This window comes from Geotrypetes seraphini, chromosome 5 (genome assembly GCF_902459505.1).
Source record: "Geotrypetes seraphini chromosome 5, aGeoSer1.1, whole genome shotgun sequence".
In the NCBI taxonomy this organism is placed as follows: Eukaryota; Metazoa; Chordata; class Amphibia; order Gymnophiona; family Dermophiidae; genus Geotrypetes; species Geotrypetes seraphini.
The window spans coordinates 82,044,481-82,062,325 of NC_047088.1; the positions used below are offsets into that span (position 1 = coordinate 82,044,481).

General features: G+C 41.7%; 1 protein-coding gene across 4 annotated transcripts in view; it reads left to right on the forward strand.

Annotated features, from left to right (window-relative positions):
• PHKA1 (phosphorylase kinase regulatory subunit alpha 1) overlaps window positions 1-17,845 on the forward strand; it is a 252,951-nt gene that overhangs the window by 13,084 nt on the left and 222,022 nt on the right. For 3 of the 4 annotated variants that reach the window (XM_033946131.1, XM_033946129.1, XM_033946130.1), the window contains exons 3-5: window positions 4,707-4,754; window positions 12,163-12,331; window positions 17,540-17,622. In XM_033946131.1, the coding sequence (XP_033802022.1) occupies window positions 4,707-4,754; window positions 12,163-12,331; window positions 17,540-17,622 (300 nt within the window). Of the gene's footprint in view, window positions 1-3,981; window positions 4,167-4,706; window positions 4,755-12,162; window positions 12,332-17,539; window positions 17,623-17,845 lie in introns of all 4 variants that reach the window. The other variant, XM_033946132.1, reaches the window with a different exon arrangement.

A 17,845-nucleotide genomic window follows, 5' to 3' on the forward strand; every position in this document is an offset into this window, starting at 1 on the left:
GAGGCAACGCGTGGCAGATACTTTACTGTGGGGACAAAGCCATTCACTGCTCCACGTGGCGTTGAATGGCCTTGTCCTTATACCCTCAGCTACCAATCTTTTTCGCTCCATTCCTGCGGGTTACTCGCAGCTAGACGTGGGTAGCAGTCACCACGTCATTCTCTACTGCAAATATTTGTGAAATACACTCTCTGGTCTCTTGAATGGGTTGGCTTATTGGTTAGAGCTAGGGTTACCAGATGTCTGGGAAAACCCAGACATGTCCTCTTTTTAGAGGACTGTCTGGGTGCCTGGATGGACTTTCCAAAACAACGGCAGTTTGTCTGGGTTTTGAGAAGTCATAGAAACAAAGAAATACGATGGCAGATAAAGGCCAAATGATCCATCTAGTCTGCCCATCCGCAGTAACCATTATCTCTTTCTTTCTCTGAGAGATCCCACGTGCCTGTCCTAGACCCTCTTGAATTCAGACACAGTCTCTGTCTCCACCATCTCTTCCGGGAGACTGTTCCATGCATTTACCACTTTTTCTGTAAATGAAAGAGACTCGATTCATGCGTATTTACATTATGTAGGTATTTAAACATCTCTATCATATCTCCCCTCTCCTGCCTTTCCTCTAAAGTATAAATAGTGAGATCTTCCTCTGGACCGACTCCATCCTTTTTATATCTTTTTGAAGATGCAGCCTCCAGAATTGTACACAATATTCTAAATGAGGTCTCACCAAAGTCTTATACAGGGCACCAATACCTTCTTTTTCCTACTGGCCATACTTCTCGCTATGCAACGTAGCATCCTTCTAGCTTTTGCTGTCACCTTTTCAACCTGTTTGGTCACCTTAAGATCATCACATACAATCACACCCAAGTCCCGCTCTTCTGTCGTGCACATAAGTTCTTCACCCCCTAAACTGTACCATTCCTTCAGGTTTTTGCAGCCCAAATGCATAACCTTGCATTTCTTAGCATTAAATTTTAGCTGCCAAATTTCAGAGCATTCTTCAAGCTTTGCCAGGTCTTTCTTTATGTTATTCACACCATCCGGCATGTTTACTCTATTGCAGATTTTGGTATCATCCGCAAAGAGGAAAATCTTACCCGACAACCCTTCAGCAATCTCGTTTATAACAATGTTAAAAAAAACAGGCCCAAGAACAGAACCTTGAGTCACACCATTGGTAACATCCCTTTCCTCATAGCGATCTCCATTGATTACTACCCTCTGTCACTTTCCACTCAACTAGTTCTTAACCCAGCCTATCACTTTAGGGTCCATCCTGAGGGCACTCAGTTTATTTATTAGACTTCTGTGTGGAACACTGTCAAAGGCTTTGCTAAAATCTAAATACACCACATCTAGCGCACATCCTCTATCCAGTTCTCTGGTCACCCAGTCAAAGAAATTAATCAGATTTGTCTGACAAAACCTACCTCTGTTGAATCCATGTTACATCCAGTCCGGTAATCCACAGGATTCCAGAAACTTCACCATTCTATGTTTAATTTGCTTACCACAGAAGTCAGCCTTACCAGCCTGCAATTACCTTCTTCCTTACTTCCACTTTTGTGGAGAGGGACCATATCCGCCCTTCTCCAGTCCTCCAGTACCACTCCTGACTCATAGAGACTCATTGAAAAGGTCAGTCAGCGGAGCCACCAGAACTTCCCTAAGTTCCTTCAGCACCCTCGGATGTACACTATCCAGCCTCATCGCTTTGTCTACTTTTGTTTAGCTATCTCCTCACGAACACAACTCTGAAAATCAGTCAGGGTCTATCATTTCTCCATCCCTATTCATGTTTGTCTTTTGTTGTCTCGCTCCCGGTGCTTCAGCTGTGAACACAAAACAGAAATATTTGTTAAGCAATTCAGCCTTTTCTTTATTGGCTTCTACATATTTCTCCTCTTCCCCTTTGAGTCTCATAATGCCACTTTTGCACTTCTTCCTATCACTAATATATCTAAAAAATGTCTTGTCTCCCCATTTTACCATGTCAGCTATTTTTTCTTCCATTTGCATCTTTGCTTTCCTGACTACACGACCAGCCTCTCTTAACTTTTCCAGATATTTTTGCCTGTCTTCCTCTTTCTGTGATCTTTTCTAGTTTATGAAATATAACCTCTTATTCATTACCTTCTCAGCTACTACTTTTGAGAACCAAAGCTGCCTTCTTTTCCTCTTACTTTTACTTACTTGCCTCACAAAAAGGTTTGTCGGTCTTACAATTGCTCCTTTTAGTTTTGTCCACTGAATTTCCACTCCTTCCAGATGTTCCCATCAAGTCAACAATTCCTTGATGTAATCCCTCATCCGAACAAAGTTAGTTTTTTTAAAAGTTTAAAACCTTTGCTTTTGAATGAGCCCTCTCTATACCCATCTTATTATTAAACCGTTCCATGCAGTGATCACTGGATGCCAGATGATCATCCACTGTAACATCAGAAACACTTTCCCCATTTGTAAGCACTAAGTCCAGTATGACCCCATCCCGTGTGGGTTCCATTTCCAACTGCTGGAACAGTTCTCCTTGTAGAAAATCCATGATCTCCATACTTCTAGAAGACCCCTCAATAAGGATACACCAATCAAGATATATTCTGAATGTCTACTATTAAATCTATGTCCACTTCTGTCTATGAAGGGGGCCTGTATATCACACCAATGTAATTATATTCACTATTCCCTCTTTCCAAATTGATCCACAGTGCCTCTTCCTTGCTCTGCAGATCCTGCAATTGTATTATCTTTAATATGATCTTTAACAAATAACGCTACTCCCCTCCTTTTCTTCCTACCATATCTTTTTTGAGCAGATTATAGCCGGGTATAACTATATCCCTGTCATGGTTCTCCGTGAACCACGTCTCTGTGATCACCACTATATCCAACTCATCTTTTTCCATCACAGCTTCTAGATCCAGAATCTTGTTTCCCATACTTTGAGCATTAGTATATATACTGCTTTCCAGATATTGCCCCCTTTTTCTTTTCGTGTAGAGGTATTCATTGATTTACTTACCTGAGGGCTTTTACTCACCTGGGGGGCCTCTTATATGCCTGCTGACTTCAGAGAACACTTGCTACAGGTAAGTATCTTTGCTTTATAGTCAAGAAATTATCAAATAATTGTATACTAATGTTTAGACATGGAGAGAATGAGTGTTCTTGGCACTATAATGTATTATGTTCAAGGAAAGGAAAGTTAATCAGTGCTGCTTGTTTATGAAAATTTGTAGCCTTCTAAATAAAGATTTATTGCTTCTGTCACCATTGTTAAATCATTAGTAATTGAGATGTGAAATAGTTCTTGGAATGTTAAAGGATCTGAAGCAGTCTGACCAGTTCTGCTGCCCTGGCTCTTTTTTTTGGATGACTACATTGAACGATTGGGACCCAGGGCAGAAACTAAGGGTTTAGCTTGATCAGTGCCCAGCACCATTAAGTTCTACCTCAGTATCATTGAATTTTGCCAAAAGAGTTCTTAGTAATTTTAGAGCGAAGGAACAGCCCTAATGGACTGAGAACTGGGGTAAATAGGTTTGATTCCCACGGTAGCTCCTTGTGACCCTGGACAAGTTACTTAACCCACTTAACCCTTCATTGCCCCAGATATAAAAACTTATCCCCCCTTTTACAAAAGCACCTAAGAGGTTTTTAGCACAGGCTAGTGCGCTGAATGCTCCGCGCTGCTTTGACGCTCATGTGCGCTTTTGTGAAAGGGGAGAGAGGGTTAGTTTGTAAGTGCATTTGGGTCTGTGAAAATATTTGTTTGGAAAATTACCTTGTTTGCCACCTTTCTCTATTTCAAATCTGGTCTTGATCAGATGCTGGTGGACATGTACTTTCTGAAGTTAAATTTCATATTTAAAAAAGAAAAAGGTTTGCCTGATAATTTTTCAAAATGTAATGCATATGTTATCTCTACTTTAGAATTTTTATTGTAAAAACATATGCTAATACAAAAATTGTTTGGTGTAGGCTGACTGAATACTCCAATTTCCTCTGTGGTGATATGGCAACCTTCGTGACAATGTTCTAATCCAATCTATCTTTATAAAATGCTGGTCCAGTAATTCTCTTGATCACCAAGTGTTTGCACCAGAACGTGACCTAGCATGAGTATAGCTGCCTGCTTCCTCCTCTGTTCTGTAATAACTACCAAGGTATGCTCATGACAGTTCTCATCACAGATACTGATGGTTTCTTGTCAGTAGTAGCTGAAGAACAGAAAGATGTCAGGGTAAATATTAAGATATAAATCATTACTGAGTTGAACTACTTCAGCTTTTACTTTTAATTTAACCAGGTTTACCTGGATGAATAGATTCCCCTTGCCATGTAAGAGTAAATGTGAGGTATTAACTCCTTTTTATTTATTAACATGCAAAAATCAAATGCATGGATCTAAAGAAAATGTGTGAACCTATTTCTCCCTATTTCTCAGCATTTTTAAGCATGTTAAATCTCATTAAAGAAGTAATGCTGTATTAACTGGCAGCAGTGGCTCTTTCATTAGTGAAGCCTAGTAGGCATTTCTGAAATCTGCTTTGCAGTGCCTGCAGAAAGTAAATACCATGGTCATTTTGAGCTTGGGATAAGGTTACAAGCAGAAGACTCTGGAAAGGTCATATACCAGCTGCAGGATAAGTTTTCCTCCCAATGCAGGAATCAGTTTAACAGACTTGTTTTTCATTCCTCTCCAGAGTGTTGTAAAACTAATGAGAGGATTGCTGCAGTGCATGACCAGACAGGTAAGTAACTGAGGAAAAAGGGGGAGCACTTATTCCCTTCCTCTGTAAGCTGTTGATACTATGACAAACCACATCTTGTTGGTGAAACATGGATTTTATTAGGGAAGACTTACATGAAGAACTAGTTAAAAAGTGGAATATTGAGTTGTGGTCCAAACCATTCTAATTTTCTGATGAAATGAGCATGGCTTCATCAGAAATTGAGAAACATCAGGCCCCTCAGAAAATGAAGGCAAGTTAAATGTAACAATACACATACCCATAATGACCAGTATTTGATCCATACACACTGAGTCTCCATGAGGGCAGCATTCATCCAATCTGTCTTTCTGTCCTTCTATATGGATCTTTCAGGCACACATGTACAAATGGAGGGATATATGTAAAGTATTATAAATGCAGGCTGTGGAAGTGGTTATGTGGCTGCCAGGAGAATGGCCTATATCCAACAAGGGGACCCTGGTTGTTTTTTCTTCTGGCATCCCACTATATCCTTTGCTTGCTTTTCCTCCCATCAGTTGGTGGAGATTTCTTAGACTGCAGTATTGGCTCTGCCAGATCCAGTAGATTAGGCTAGGCTCAATTTGTCACATGAGGACCTGCAGAGATACCAAATATAACAAGACTTGTTAAAAAAATCTTAAAAAATTGCAATAACAGTTTGCAACAACTTTTTTATCCAAAGCCTAAAACTTGATAATGATATTTTTATTCTTATTTAAGGAGGGAAAGGATCTCAGAAACTATCATGACAACTGAAAAATCTCATTTTTTGGCATTCAGTCTCACTATTTAGGGGGGGGGGGGTGGTAAAAAATAATTCTTCGGGATGAACCACCCTTGCAGTTTTTGTCTTGGATGGCAGATGGGTGAAGCTGAATGGTGAGGGGAGTCATGCTTTTAGATATAAGAGGAAAATGGACCTAATTTGAACTTATAGGGAGCATAGATTCTCACTGAATTTTAAGGCATCTAACTATGCTTTCAGGGAGGATTTTAATATAACTTTGAGAAGGCTGTTGCATTTGGAGTTTGTTTCTTTCCAATTTATCCAAAAGAATAGAAATTCCAGCACCACTGTGGTGCACAACATCAAATAATTCTTTTCATGTGCAATTTCAAGAGACTAGCAAGCATGTTTTAAATGTATCACTAATTTGGAATTATTTTAATAGTATGAATAACAAACTCAGCAATGCAAACTGGGAGAAGAGAGAAGCATTTGGCTTTGCTTCACTTGGATTAAAAAACGGAAGACAGATGTTAAGGAATAGATCCCTTGAATGTCTCTGTGTTTTGTTTTACAATAGCATCTTTTGTTACTACAGATTTTGCCAGTGAACGCTCCTAATGTACAGGCTGTAATAGTAACTATCCTAGAGAAACCTGTTACTGGAAATGCTCATTTAAATTTTCATGAAAAGATTTATCTACAATCAAAAAATCTCCTAAGTAGAGAGAAAAAAAATAATTTGAGCTGCATGGAAGCAGGCATATCTGTAGGCCCTGATGTCATTTTTAATATTTTATAGTGGGCAATATATATTAGACTTATTACATTAATGTGGACCGTCCCGCTCTTTTGCAAATATCCAGAAACTTTGCTCTATTGCACTATATTGGAATGGAAAGAAATGAAACTAAGGAAAAACCATAGAAACAGAGTTGGCTAAAATAGTGTTCTAGTGTAGGGCCACTTGTCAATTATGATAGCAGAAAAGGACTTCAGGGCTCATTAGTCTGCTCAGTTTATTTCCTGTTGACAGCCTCTTAGATACTTGTTGATTTTGTGTTTTCCCTTCAGTTCCTTGCAGGTAAAAAATATCTGTGTTTGAGCCCTTTATCCTTATCTTATAGATTTTTAACATTGTACCTTTGAAAATGGATTTTGACATGTAAAGTACACCCAAACAGGAGATCCTACCTTGTCAAGGTAGAGACACAAAGAAAACAGAAAAGGTGACCTGTAGTGCTCAAATCCTTTATTGTTATGAAGACTCGACACTTAAGTTTTTCGGCCGTAAGTCACTTTCCCTTTTGGGTTTTAGCGATACTGATACTTCCCTAGCAACAGCAGCAGATGAATCCAGAGACCAATGGGATAGCTCACATCTACCAGCAGGCGGAGATAGAGAAACTGATTAACAGGTGGTCTTATTGGCTGGCACTCCTCCTGTCTCATCAGTATTCTCTATCTCCCAGCAGGACAAGGTCGCTATTCACCTAGCTCCTGGATTCTGGCTGTGGCTGGAAACTTATTTTCTCCTGTTGAGATTTTCTCTTCAGTGAGCTTACGATTCTATCCCTCCTGTTGAAATTTTCTCTTCAGTGAGCTTACAATTAATTCTATTTCTCCTGTTGAGATTTTTCTCTTCAGTGAGACAGGGGTGTCTGGCTGAACGGTGCCGGCTTTAGGGGTTACACCTGGGCCCCCCCAGGTCCCTGCCTCACCCTCCCTCCTATGATAGAGGGTCTATTTAGGTCTCTATTTTTTCTTCTTTCCCTGAAGAAAAAAAAAAAAAAGAGAGAGACTGCATCTGCTTTCCCTGATTGGGTACTCTCAGTGGTGCTCAACTTGTTCCTGCCGGCGTCTAACAGCCCTGTGAGCCAGGTTGTGAGTATGCCTTTTTTGCCTTGCAGTTGCAAGTTCTATTTTCTGGTGGTTAGTGTTATGTTCGGTTCTTCAGGGGACACGGTGGCTGGGCGGTCGAGTGGTTTTGCTTGATGTTTACTTTGTTTCTCATCGGCTAAGTTTTGGTGAGCGGTTCTTATTTTACAGTTAGTGGAGGCTCATTTTCTTTTTTGCATATGTTTGCGTGAAGAGAGCCCCTGCATACTTGCATTTACAGCGGGTTTCGCTGAGGCTGCCCTTCGCTCGGCTTGTACAATGGTCTAAAAAAAAAAAAAAAAAAGCGCTCCTGCACTGGGGGGTGGGGTGTTCAGCGGTTTCCCTAGTAGCTGGCTTCTATGGGCTCTTCCGTGGCTTCTAGGCCTCTTGGTCAAATGCGAAGGAAGTTGCTTGCAGTTTTCTCCTGCTTTCATGAGATATTGGGGCCCGGTGTGTGGAGGTCTCCCGAGTTCATTAATTTGCCACGCTGGCGTTATCTCCTGTGGGTTCGCTGCAGGCCCATTAGAGTGCGGTTTTGCTCTGTTCTTCACCACCCAGTTTCGGCTTCCCTCCATCCTGGGTTGGTAGAAGCCGTGTCTCATGGTACAACTTGAGCCAGTCGCAGGAGAGTTCCCAGTTTTTTTTTTCTTTTGGGGATCTCTTCATCTCTCTCAAGGTCTCACCTGGGTGACACTATGTACGTTTGGCAGTTCCTTATTATTGGTGCCATTGTTGCTGCGCGGACGGTGTCTGGTGGCACTGTTGTACTGCTTCCTACCCTTTCAAGCTGTTTAGGGACATATTGGCTATTTCCGAGTTCCATCGGGCGTAACAATCTTTTCTGTATAACGTTCCAGAGTCTACGGCCAGGGTGTCCCATCATTTGCCTTCCCTGGGCCACATGGAACTGCACACACGCTGTCAGCTCTTTCGGCTTTCTCATGGAAAGGGAGCAGTCATATGGGCAGGTCACGACGCTGTTGTCTGATACCTGTTAAGTTGCCGTGCGTATTCCCTTTCTAAGCCTTACGTATTTCGCCCCCGTGGCAAGGAGTTGGTACTGTTTTCATGGTTACAGTATATTCCTCTTTACATTGGGAAACTTGATTTTTCCTAGGAGAATCTTCTTGCAGATCCTACCGTCTCCTCCTGCCATTCCCTGACCTTCTGCACTTCATTCTGAGGGGATCTTGACTTCTTCCAATGACTCTTCTGGCTTTCTCATGAGGGGGAAGACTCTAATGTCAGGTCAGTGGGCTGTAAGGATTTTTCCGGATGCTTGCATCTTTGCATCCTCCTCCAGTTTCCAGTTCGTTCTTGGAGTCTCTATGTTTTGTGTTTCCCTTTTCAGTGTTACTGGTCCTCAGGACAGTTCTTGTAGTTCTTTGGGAACTAAGGGACGTTGTTCCACTTCCTGCATGGTGCCCGAGACGGGGGCATTGGGCAGGCTGGATCCCATTCTGTTGAATTAGTTTCTTGGGATTGCACATTTCTGCAGACAACCTGGGAGTATATTTACATTTTCTCTAGGGACTCCGAATCGGCACTTGGTTTGCCTGCCTCTCTTGGAGCGGCGCTTCCGGTTTTGACACATGCCATTTCGCCTACCCAAGGCTTCACGAACGTTTTAGGTGATGTGGGCGGTGGTACCGTTTTGGCGCTACCGGGCGATTCATCTAATTTCTTCTTGACGGCCTACTTGATTCGGACGACTTCCAGTCTGGCCATTTGACTGACGAGAAAAGGGTGGTATCTTTTCCTCGGTTCTTTACACGTGCATCTTCGAATTTGCACAACGCTCTTTTCTCCTGTACTATTTATTGGTATATCGGGGTAATGTTTTTCTTCATATAGGAGAGACATGTGTTTCTTTCCGGAGACTTAAGCATGGGGTCTCGGTCTCAGATTGGTATTCTTCTTCGCTTACCATGACCAAGAGTATAGGATTCTGTACGGTTTCTGGGATCCATATTACTGACTCCACTGGGACCTTCGGCTTGCTTTCCCCTTCTTATGCTTCAGCAGTCACTTTTGTTCCGGTGGTTCCCGGTATCTCAGGGCTCCAATTATTTGGTATGATCCTCATGCATCGCTCTGTATGATTTGGTGGCTCAGCGCGGTTCTCTTTTCACGGTATGCCTCGGTCTTTGCTGGTCTAGCTCATGACCAACGACCATCCAGGGCTGTCGGGTTGGGGGGCTTGGTGGCTTCCATCCTCAGCTCCAGGAGTCTGGTGTTCGGAGGCGACTCAGTACATGTTCATTCTTCTACTCTTGAGCAGGGTCAGGCTACTTTCTGGAGCTTCAGATCATTCTTCCGGATTGCCGCTGAGGGTCCTTTTGGTCAGTATTAGGATGGGGGTCTTTCTCTACAGCTTGGGCAGTAGGTGTTGTACTCAGTTGGCAGGTGAAGTTGGTCTGCTTCATTGGGTGGACTCTCGTCTTCGTCTTCTGGTGGCAGATCCTTTTTTGGATCAGGATAAGAGTGTGGATAGACTTTCTCTCCGCGGAATCTGAGCATGGCCCATTTCTTGGATGTTACTGTGTACAGCGCTGTGTACGCTCTTGAAAGTGTGCATGTTAGTACTAGTATAATCTTCTGCATCCTGGGTATTGTGATTTGTGGCTCAGGCGTTCTAGCTCCTTTTAGGAAAGCGAGATCTCCTTGACCTGGACCTCATGGCCCCGTCTCTCAATTCTACTCTTCCTAGCTTCTTCGGCGGGCCCAGGGAGTGGGAGTTAGAGGGGGTTGCTGCATGGCTCCTTTCTCGCCTCTGCCTTCTCCTTTTCAGTGTTTTCCGCTGGCTGATGATGGCTTGGATTTGCCATCTCGAGCTCGCCTTCCGGGCACAGTGTGTGTAGAATCCCTGGATTGAAGGCGCCTTCCTTCCTATGCGGATTTGATGAGTCTTTCGACAGCTGGACTAAGAAGTTTCCTGGCGTCTCCGGCTTTGCCCGCCTAGGGTCCGATCCACATGGATATTTGTACTACTTTAGTATTACGACCTAGTTTTTTTGGATAATCTTGGCTGACGTGTACGGGTTATGCGAAGAAGGTTGTTTCTTCTCTTATCCAGGTGCTACGGACATCTTCTCCTGTGGCTTCTGCTTCCTTTTGGAGGGTTTTTCCTTTCTTGGGTGCTTCTTCACGTTTGAACCACTCCAGAGTTCCTTTTTGGCACAAGTGTATTGCCGAGGGCTTAGCGTTCAATTCCCTTCAGCTTCTGGTGCCATTCTTGGCTTGTTACAAGGGCTAGGTATATGGCTCTTCGCTGACTTCTCAGCTTCCTGTAGTTCAGTTCCTAAACAGAGTGCGGTATATTCATGCGCCTCTTAGAAAGCCCGGTTTGGAGTACAGTCTTCATGTACTTCCTCTAAGTTTACCGAAGGCTTCATTTTAGCCTTGTCTTTTGGGACTCTAAAGAGCTGTGCCGTTGAACATGGGGTTCCTTGTGGCCATGGCTTCAGCTCTGCAGTTGCTATGTTGCAGGCCTTGTTCAACGGGGATTCCTATTTCTGATTTCCGTCATATGGGGTATCAGTTCGGATGGTACCACTATTTCTTTCTAGGGGGGTGTCATCCTTTCTTTTACGTCATGCTCGCTTTTCCTTCCTTCTTCCTGGGAGGAGAAATTGGGAGCAGTGCTTTTATTCACTGCATTTTTTGATACATATGTAGCGTTCTCCGCGAGCTCGGTTTCTAACAACTTTTAGTTGTTTATATCTCCTTTTTGTATTCTTCAAGGGACGCCTCATGCGTATGGCGGCGTCCGATGCCTACCTCGCTCAATGGGTCCAGGAGGACATTCTTTATGCTTGCCTGCTAGCAGGGAAGCGGGTGGCGATTGAACTTCATGACCATTCCGCTGGAGCGATGGCTACTTCTTGGGCTCGGCCCAGAGGTTTTTTCCTTGGAGGAGATTTGTCTCGCGGCTAATTGGTCTTCTGAGAGTGCCTTCTCTCCGCGTTTCTGCATGGATGTGCGGGCACATGCGATAGGGGTGTTTTGGTGCTTCGGTTGTTGCGGAGGCGGTGTTTGCTTCCCACCCAGATTGAGGATTGCTTTGCTACATCCCATTGGTCTCTGGATTCATCTGCTGCTGTTGCTAGGGAAGGAAAAATTATGTTCTTACCTGTTAATTTTCTTTCCCTTAGACGCAGCAGATGAATCCAGAGCCCCACCCTTTCTGGTATTTGGTTGTCGGTTTTTTCGTGTGCGACTTTCGTGATTGGTTGTTGTTGATGGTTGTATTCTGTATCGTTGCCTTTTGCGATTTGTTCTGGGAAAGAAGTTTTTTACGTGCTATGCCTATTGATGGTTAAATGTGCTTGGGCAAGGAGCTATACTGATGAGACAGGAGGAGTGCCAGCCAATAAGACCACCTGTTAATCAGTTTCTCTATCTCCGCCTGCTGGTAGATGTGAGCTATCCCATTGGTCTCTGGATTCATCTGCTGCGTCTAAGGGAAAGAAAATTAACAGGTAAGAACATAATTTTTCCTTCTACTCTCACGGAAAATGCACTTTCATCTGGAGGCTTTGCTGATTTTATGCGTTGCACTGATAACCTGATTTTAGTATTTTTGTACACATAAGATAAGACTAAGATTCCTGAGGCAGGCCTTACGGCCGAAACACATACATGTTGAGTCTTCATAACAATAAAGAATTTGAGCACTACAGGTCCCCTTTTCTGTTTTCTTTTTGACACATAAACGAAGAAAGGTGTGCAGCCAGTCCCTTAACTGTTCAGGCTTTGATTGTGGCAATGATTAATAGTAACTCTCTTAATATGCTACAGGTGGGAAAGGTGGAGAACTTCAAATACAGTCAGAACACAAAAGATAGTCTTCATGCTAAGTACAGCACAGACACCTGTGCAACAGTGGTGGGGGATGACCAGTGGGGGCACCTGCAGTTGGATGCTACCTCTGTTTACCTTTTATTCTTGGCACAAATGACAGCCTCAGGTAAGGACAAAAGAAGTTATCAGCAATATACCCTTTAAGCTCTGACTTGGCTACTACATAAATCAGATATGGTCAAATGGCTCATAAAATTTGCTAAATACTACACTTTGATTTGTCTATAGCAGTGCTTCTTTGATATAGTGCATTAGTCATTAAACATAATGGAAGTGTTCTTATTATTTTTTCCATAGGGTGAGAAATAAAAATAATTTGATTTTTAACTCTTCCCTGTCTTCTCTCTAAGATAAGTGATTGGGTGAGATAAGATTTTTTTTTTGATGGTTGAGGGCTGGAAGGGATGCTTCCTCCAAGGCTGAACCATTTAAATATTACTTTTGTACCAAGTGAAGTTGGTCTTGCAGTAATAGTTTGCTCTCTCCTGTCATTGAAGCTTTAATGCATCACCTCTATAACAAGTCCTATCCTTGTGCACCTAGTCCCTTATATACCCCAAGTAACTAAGGAGGATGAGGGACTTTGACTTCAATGCTCCCACCTTTTATCAATGGCAGCCTTTGGAGGAGCAGCTCATGAAAAAGTTCAAGGAACCCATGGAGCACTTCTTTTCTCAGTTTCAAGTTTATTTAAAATTTTTGATTTGATCGCAAAATCCAATGCGATTTACACTTATTTATAATATTGAGTTAAAAAACCAAAATAGTCATAATTAGAACTATTTACCAAACAATACATATGAGAAAGGGAGGGAAGAAAAAAAATTAAAGGATTAAATACAATTCGTAAACAAATAAAAAGGGTTAGGTAATGAAACAAGAGGTTGGGGGAGGTTACCCACTTAATTTTTGCTTACCAGCACTGCTAGACCTCTGTAAAGTATCCTTAGAAATATGATTAAATTAAAAACATCCTTAAAAAGCCAGCTTTTTAGAAGACTTTTAAACTTACTAAGTCATTTTTCTTTTCTTATATTGATCGGGAGCGAGTTCCAAATTTGAGGGGCTGTAACAGAAAAAAATTGCATCCCTCCTTAAATGAATGAATTTTAATGAAGGGACTAATAGTAAAGATTTATCTTCAGATTTTAGAGATTTTATAGGAGGATAAGAGATTTGAAATCTTTCTAAGAATGCAGGAGCTTTGTTTATTAGTATTTTATGTGAGAGTATTTCTCAGCATGAAGTTGCTGCTTCAACTGTGTAAATGATGAAGCTCAAGGTAGATTATCTGATTCTCAAAGTTCATTTACTGCCTGAAGGAAATGCATTGATGTTAAAGCCTCAAAGGGCTTTGGAGTTGGGGCTGATCACAACGGTGTTAAGTTCTAGTCCAGAGATCTCCAACATGTAGCCCCAGGGCCACGTGAGGCATTTGAAGTCCTCTGTTGTGGCCCTCAAGTAGTTGGGCAAAATGTTCCTCAAGTCTTGTATATTCATTAAGATAAGAACATAGGAAATAGCCCCACTGGATCAGACCCAATGGTCTTTCTAGCCCAGTAACTCATTTTCATGGAGGACAATCCAGGTCACAAGTACCTGGCAAAAACCCAAATAGTAGCATTAAATGTTTGGAAAAAAGGATTGCAATATGCTTGGTGTGGACTAAGGTAGGTACCTATTCCATATGTACATATGGCCGTAGGACAGATCAAAGGTCAGGACTCATATTTTGATGACTTACATAATACAAGGAATCAATATGCTTAGCAATATAGCAGCAGTCATCTTCATTTACAGAAAATATCCCACCCTTCCCTCCCTCCCCAAATCAGCTCTTCAAACTGTTCCACAAATAACATTTCTGCATCGCCCACAACAGTGCATACCCCTTATATAACAATACCCCCCCTTCCATCTCATATTATTCAAAACACAACACCTATCCCTAGGATTCATATCTAGATGCATGTGTACTATGGTGATAGGGTGTCAGTTTTGGAGATGTCATCATTTTAAAAAGCGTTAGTGAAAAATGGTGTAGTTTCTTGTGGAAAATCAACAACTAGCTTTACATTTTGTGTAATATGTTATTTACTTACATGGAATTTCTAGGGAATTATGCAAAACTACACAAATTACTGAAATGTTGAATTTAATTTAATCTAATCTAGGATTTATGAGTCACACTATGCCTAAAAAGGTTCAAAGCGACTTACTGTGCAATTTAAGGAGATACCAAATTAGTACAGTACAAGGATGTACTAAAGATGTTTTAAGTGTTCTGATAATACAGTATGGGGCTCGTAATCGAAAGAGAAAAACGTCCAAAAACTGGCCTAAGTCGGCACTTGGACGAACATTGTCAAAATACGTTCAAGTGCTGATAAAAAAAACGAGTTTTGGATGTATTTCAAAATGACCTAGGACTTCATAGTGCCGCAGAACAACCAAAGCTAAACGGGGCGTTTCAGGAGGAGTGTCGAGGGCGGGAGTTGGGTGGGATGTGGGCCGGCTTAGACTTAGTCGTACAGCATGTATAACCGAAAGTTATAAGCCCAGGATCGATGGAACTTGGATGTTGTGACTTAGACCATTTAAAACATGGTCTAAGTCACAAAATCCCACCTAAAGTCACCAGATAAGCACTGCAAACACATAAAACATACCCCCACACACTACCCCAGTGATCACCGACCCCCTCAACCTCATAAACATTGTAATCACACATTGAAAATTCAGCATCCAGACCATCATCACCTGGCAGCCTGGCATAGGAAAGCCTAGTCATCCAGCATAGAGGCGGCTTAAGCCGTCTTGGGCGTGGGTTAGGGACCCATGGATAGGAGGACCCATGCCCATAAGCCCCTGTAATCACTGCATTGATAATGAAACATGTGCACTTCCCTATACACCCCCCAAATCCTTTTCTACTGGCATATAAGTGGCTCCTATAGCCATAAGGGCTATTAGGGTGGTAGATAAGTGAGTCTAGGGGATTCTGGAGGTGATTTGGGGGGCTCACCATGACATATAAGGGAGCTGTAGTGAGGAGAAGACATGGCACCCTTTTTGTGAAGTTCACAGCAGTGCCATGCAGTGCTCCCTCTAAGCGGGCGGGTGTTGTGAGCAAACTTTTTTCGCTGTGAGCTAAAAATATCGGGCGCCAGCAAGTTATGAGCCAACTCGCCCGATTCTCCTCTCGCCGCCCTGCCATCTGCCGTACGCCGTGCGCTGTGACGAGAAACTTGTGCGCTGCGATGTAATATTTTGTGCGCCAGCGCACGCCAGCGCAGCTTAGCGGGAACACTGGCCATGTAAGGTACCCCACTATTTAGGTGCCATGTCTGAGTGTTTAGTCCATCACTTTGCAGACTCCTCCCATGTCCAACAAGGCTTGTTCTAGGCATTTATGACTTGGACGAAAAGTTGGACGAAAATGTGTTATAAAGTTGGACGATTTAGCGACTTGGATGATCAGATCGGCAGGACATATAGTTAGACGATTTTCGAAACAAAAAAATTTTGGGACGTATTTTTCGAAAATGTGTCCTAGGCTGTTTTTTTACTTTGGACAACTTGCTACTTAGACGAAAATGGACTTAGACGTTCCTTTCGATTATGTCCCTCCACACGTATGACCTATACATATTTAGTAAATAAATAAATATAGGGATATATATATTTTTTTCAATTGTGATAATAACTTAAATGACAATATTCATATCACAATTTAAAATAATTAATTAATAATTTAAATTGTGCTCAGACCTACAACCTTAGTGTTCTAGTGTAAAGACACACAACACCAGTTGCCATCAGACCATCATGGCACTATTAATGTCTGTACCACCATATAACAATCAAACATTCATTTACTATAAAATAAACTTATCTTTATGGTGGTTACTGCTTCTCCGATGGTCATTTAATAAGCAGCTGGTGTCATAAAGTGCTTGTGCATGTGCTAATAAATAACTTCTGGAAGCCAAAAATTACAAATATCTTCCAGAAATTTTTGGCTTCCAGAAGTTATTATTTATTAGCACATACACAAGCACTTTATGACACCAGCTGCTTATTAAATGATCATCGGAGAAGCAGTAACCACCATAAAGATAAGTTTATTTTATAGTAAATGGATGTTGGATTGTTATATGGTGGTACAGACATTAATAGTGCCATGATGGTCTGATGGCAACTGGTGTTGTGTGTCTTTACACTAGAACACTAAAGTTGTGGGTCTGAGCACTATTTAAATTATTAATTAATTCTATACATATTTAGGAAAATGTTGTTTTCAAAAATTACATATTTTTTTATTAGAGTATGTTTTAAGAAAGTTTACTTTTGTTCTAGTCTAGCTGAGTCGGATCAGTATGAAAAATGTAACTGCGCTCCCAAGTCTTTATTTCATCCTTTTTGGAGTTGTCCAGTGGTCAAGTCTTTTTGGCGGCGTGTAGTCCAATATTTGGAGCTTCTGTTGGGACAAACTATACCTTTCACACTGGTGGGCTTTCTGTTAGATAAATATGAAGCCTTTCGATTTCCCCCTGGTGTAGGCCGACTCTTTCTGTGGAAGGCTGGATTGGTGGCTAAGAAGATTATTTTGGGGAATGGGTATAAGGTCGCTCTCCCTCTTATTGGGCTTGGCGCAATCGCTTACATGCTCTGATGTTGCTTGAGAGGGGTCGGGTGAGTGTCTCTTTTTGACAATCTAAGTTTTTCGTACAGGTTTGTGGTCCTTATATAAATTCCTTGTCTCCTAGAGTCTGGGGCTTGATCCTCAATACCCTGGGAATGCCATTTTCTCCTGGTCTGGATCTCCTGTTTAATTTTCCTTTGTTGTTCTGGTTATTTTCTTTTTGTTGTTTTGTTTGCTGTGTTGCTGACTTTGGGGTGAGGAGGGAAAGCCCTGCCTCATTTATCTCGGGGCCCAACAGAGTCCAGGGCCCTGAATAACTTGTTTTTTGATTGGATAATGTTGCGGCCTTTCCTGTTTGGATGATGTGGGCTATGTGATCTTTCATTGTAGATTTGTCATTGTAGTTACAGTTGGTGGGTGGGAGTAGGGAGGGATGTTGTATTCATGGCTTTTGCTGTATCATTCCTGAACACACGCTGTACCTCATGATATTTGTATTGTTATTTTCTCTCTTTGTTCAATAAAAATTGTTTTCAAGTAAGAAAGTTTACTTTTAAAAGTGTTATTTAACCAACTTATCGATTGCAAGGATCTTTGATATTTAGATTATAATAGTACTGTATAAAAGATAAGTGATGAAAATATTGTCACTTGTTTTCTCTAATGTAGGGCTCCACATTATCTATAGTCTGGATGAGGTCAATTTTATACAAAATCTTGTATTCTACATAGAAGCTGCTTATAAAACTGCTGTAAGTATCTATTCAAAGTACTAAAAGTTTTTGAGAAAACCAAGGATTACACATTTTTCACAAGTTTAGATTTTTTTTAGTCTCGTATCAAAAGTACCCCCAAAATGTGCTAATGTTTACAGTGGTTTGCAAAGGTTTGGGTACCTCTGATCAAATTGTATGTTTCAGTGAATCCCTAAGTGAACAGAAGCAGACATAACATAAGAACATAAGCAATGCCTCT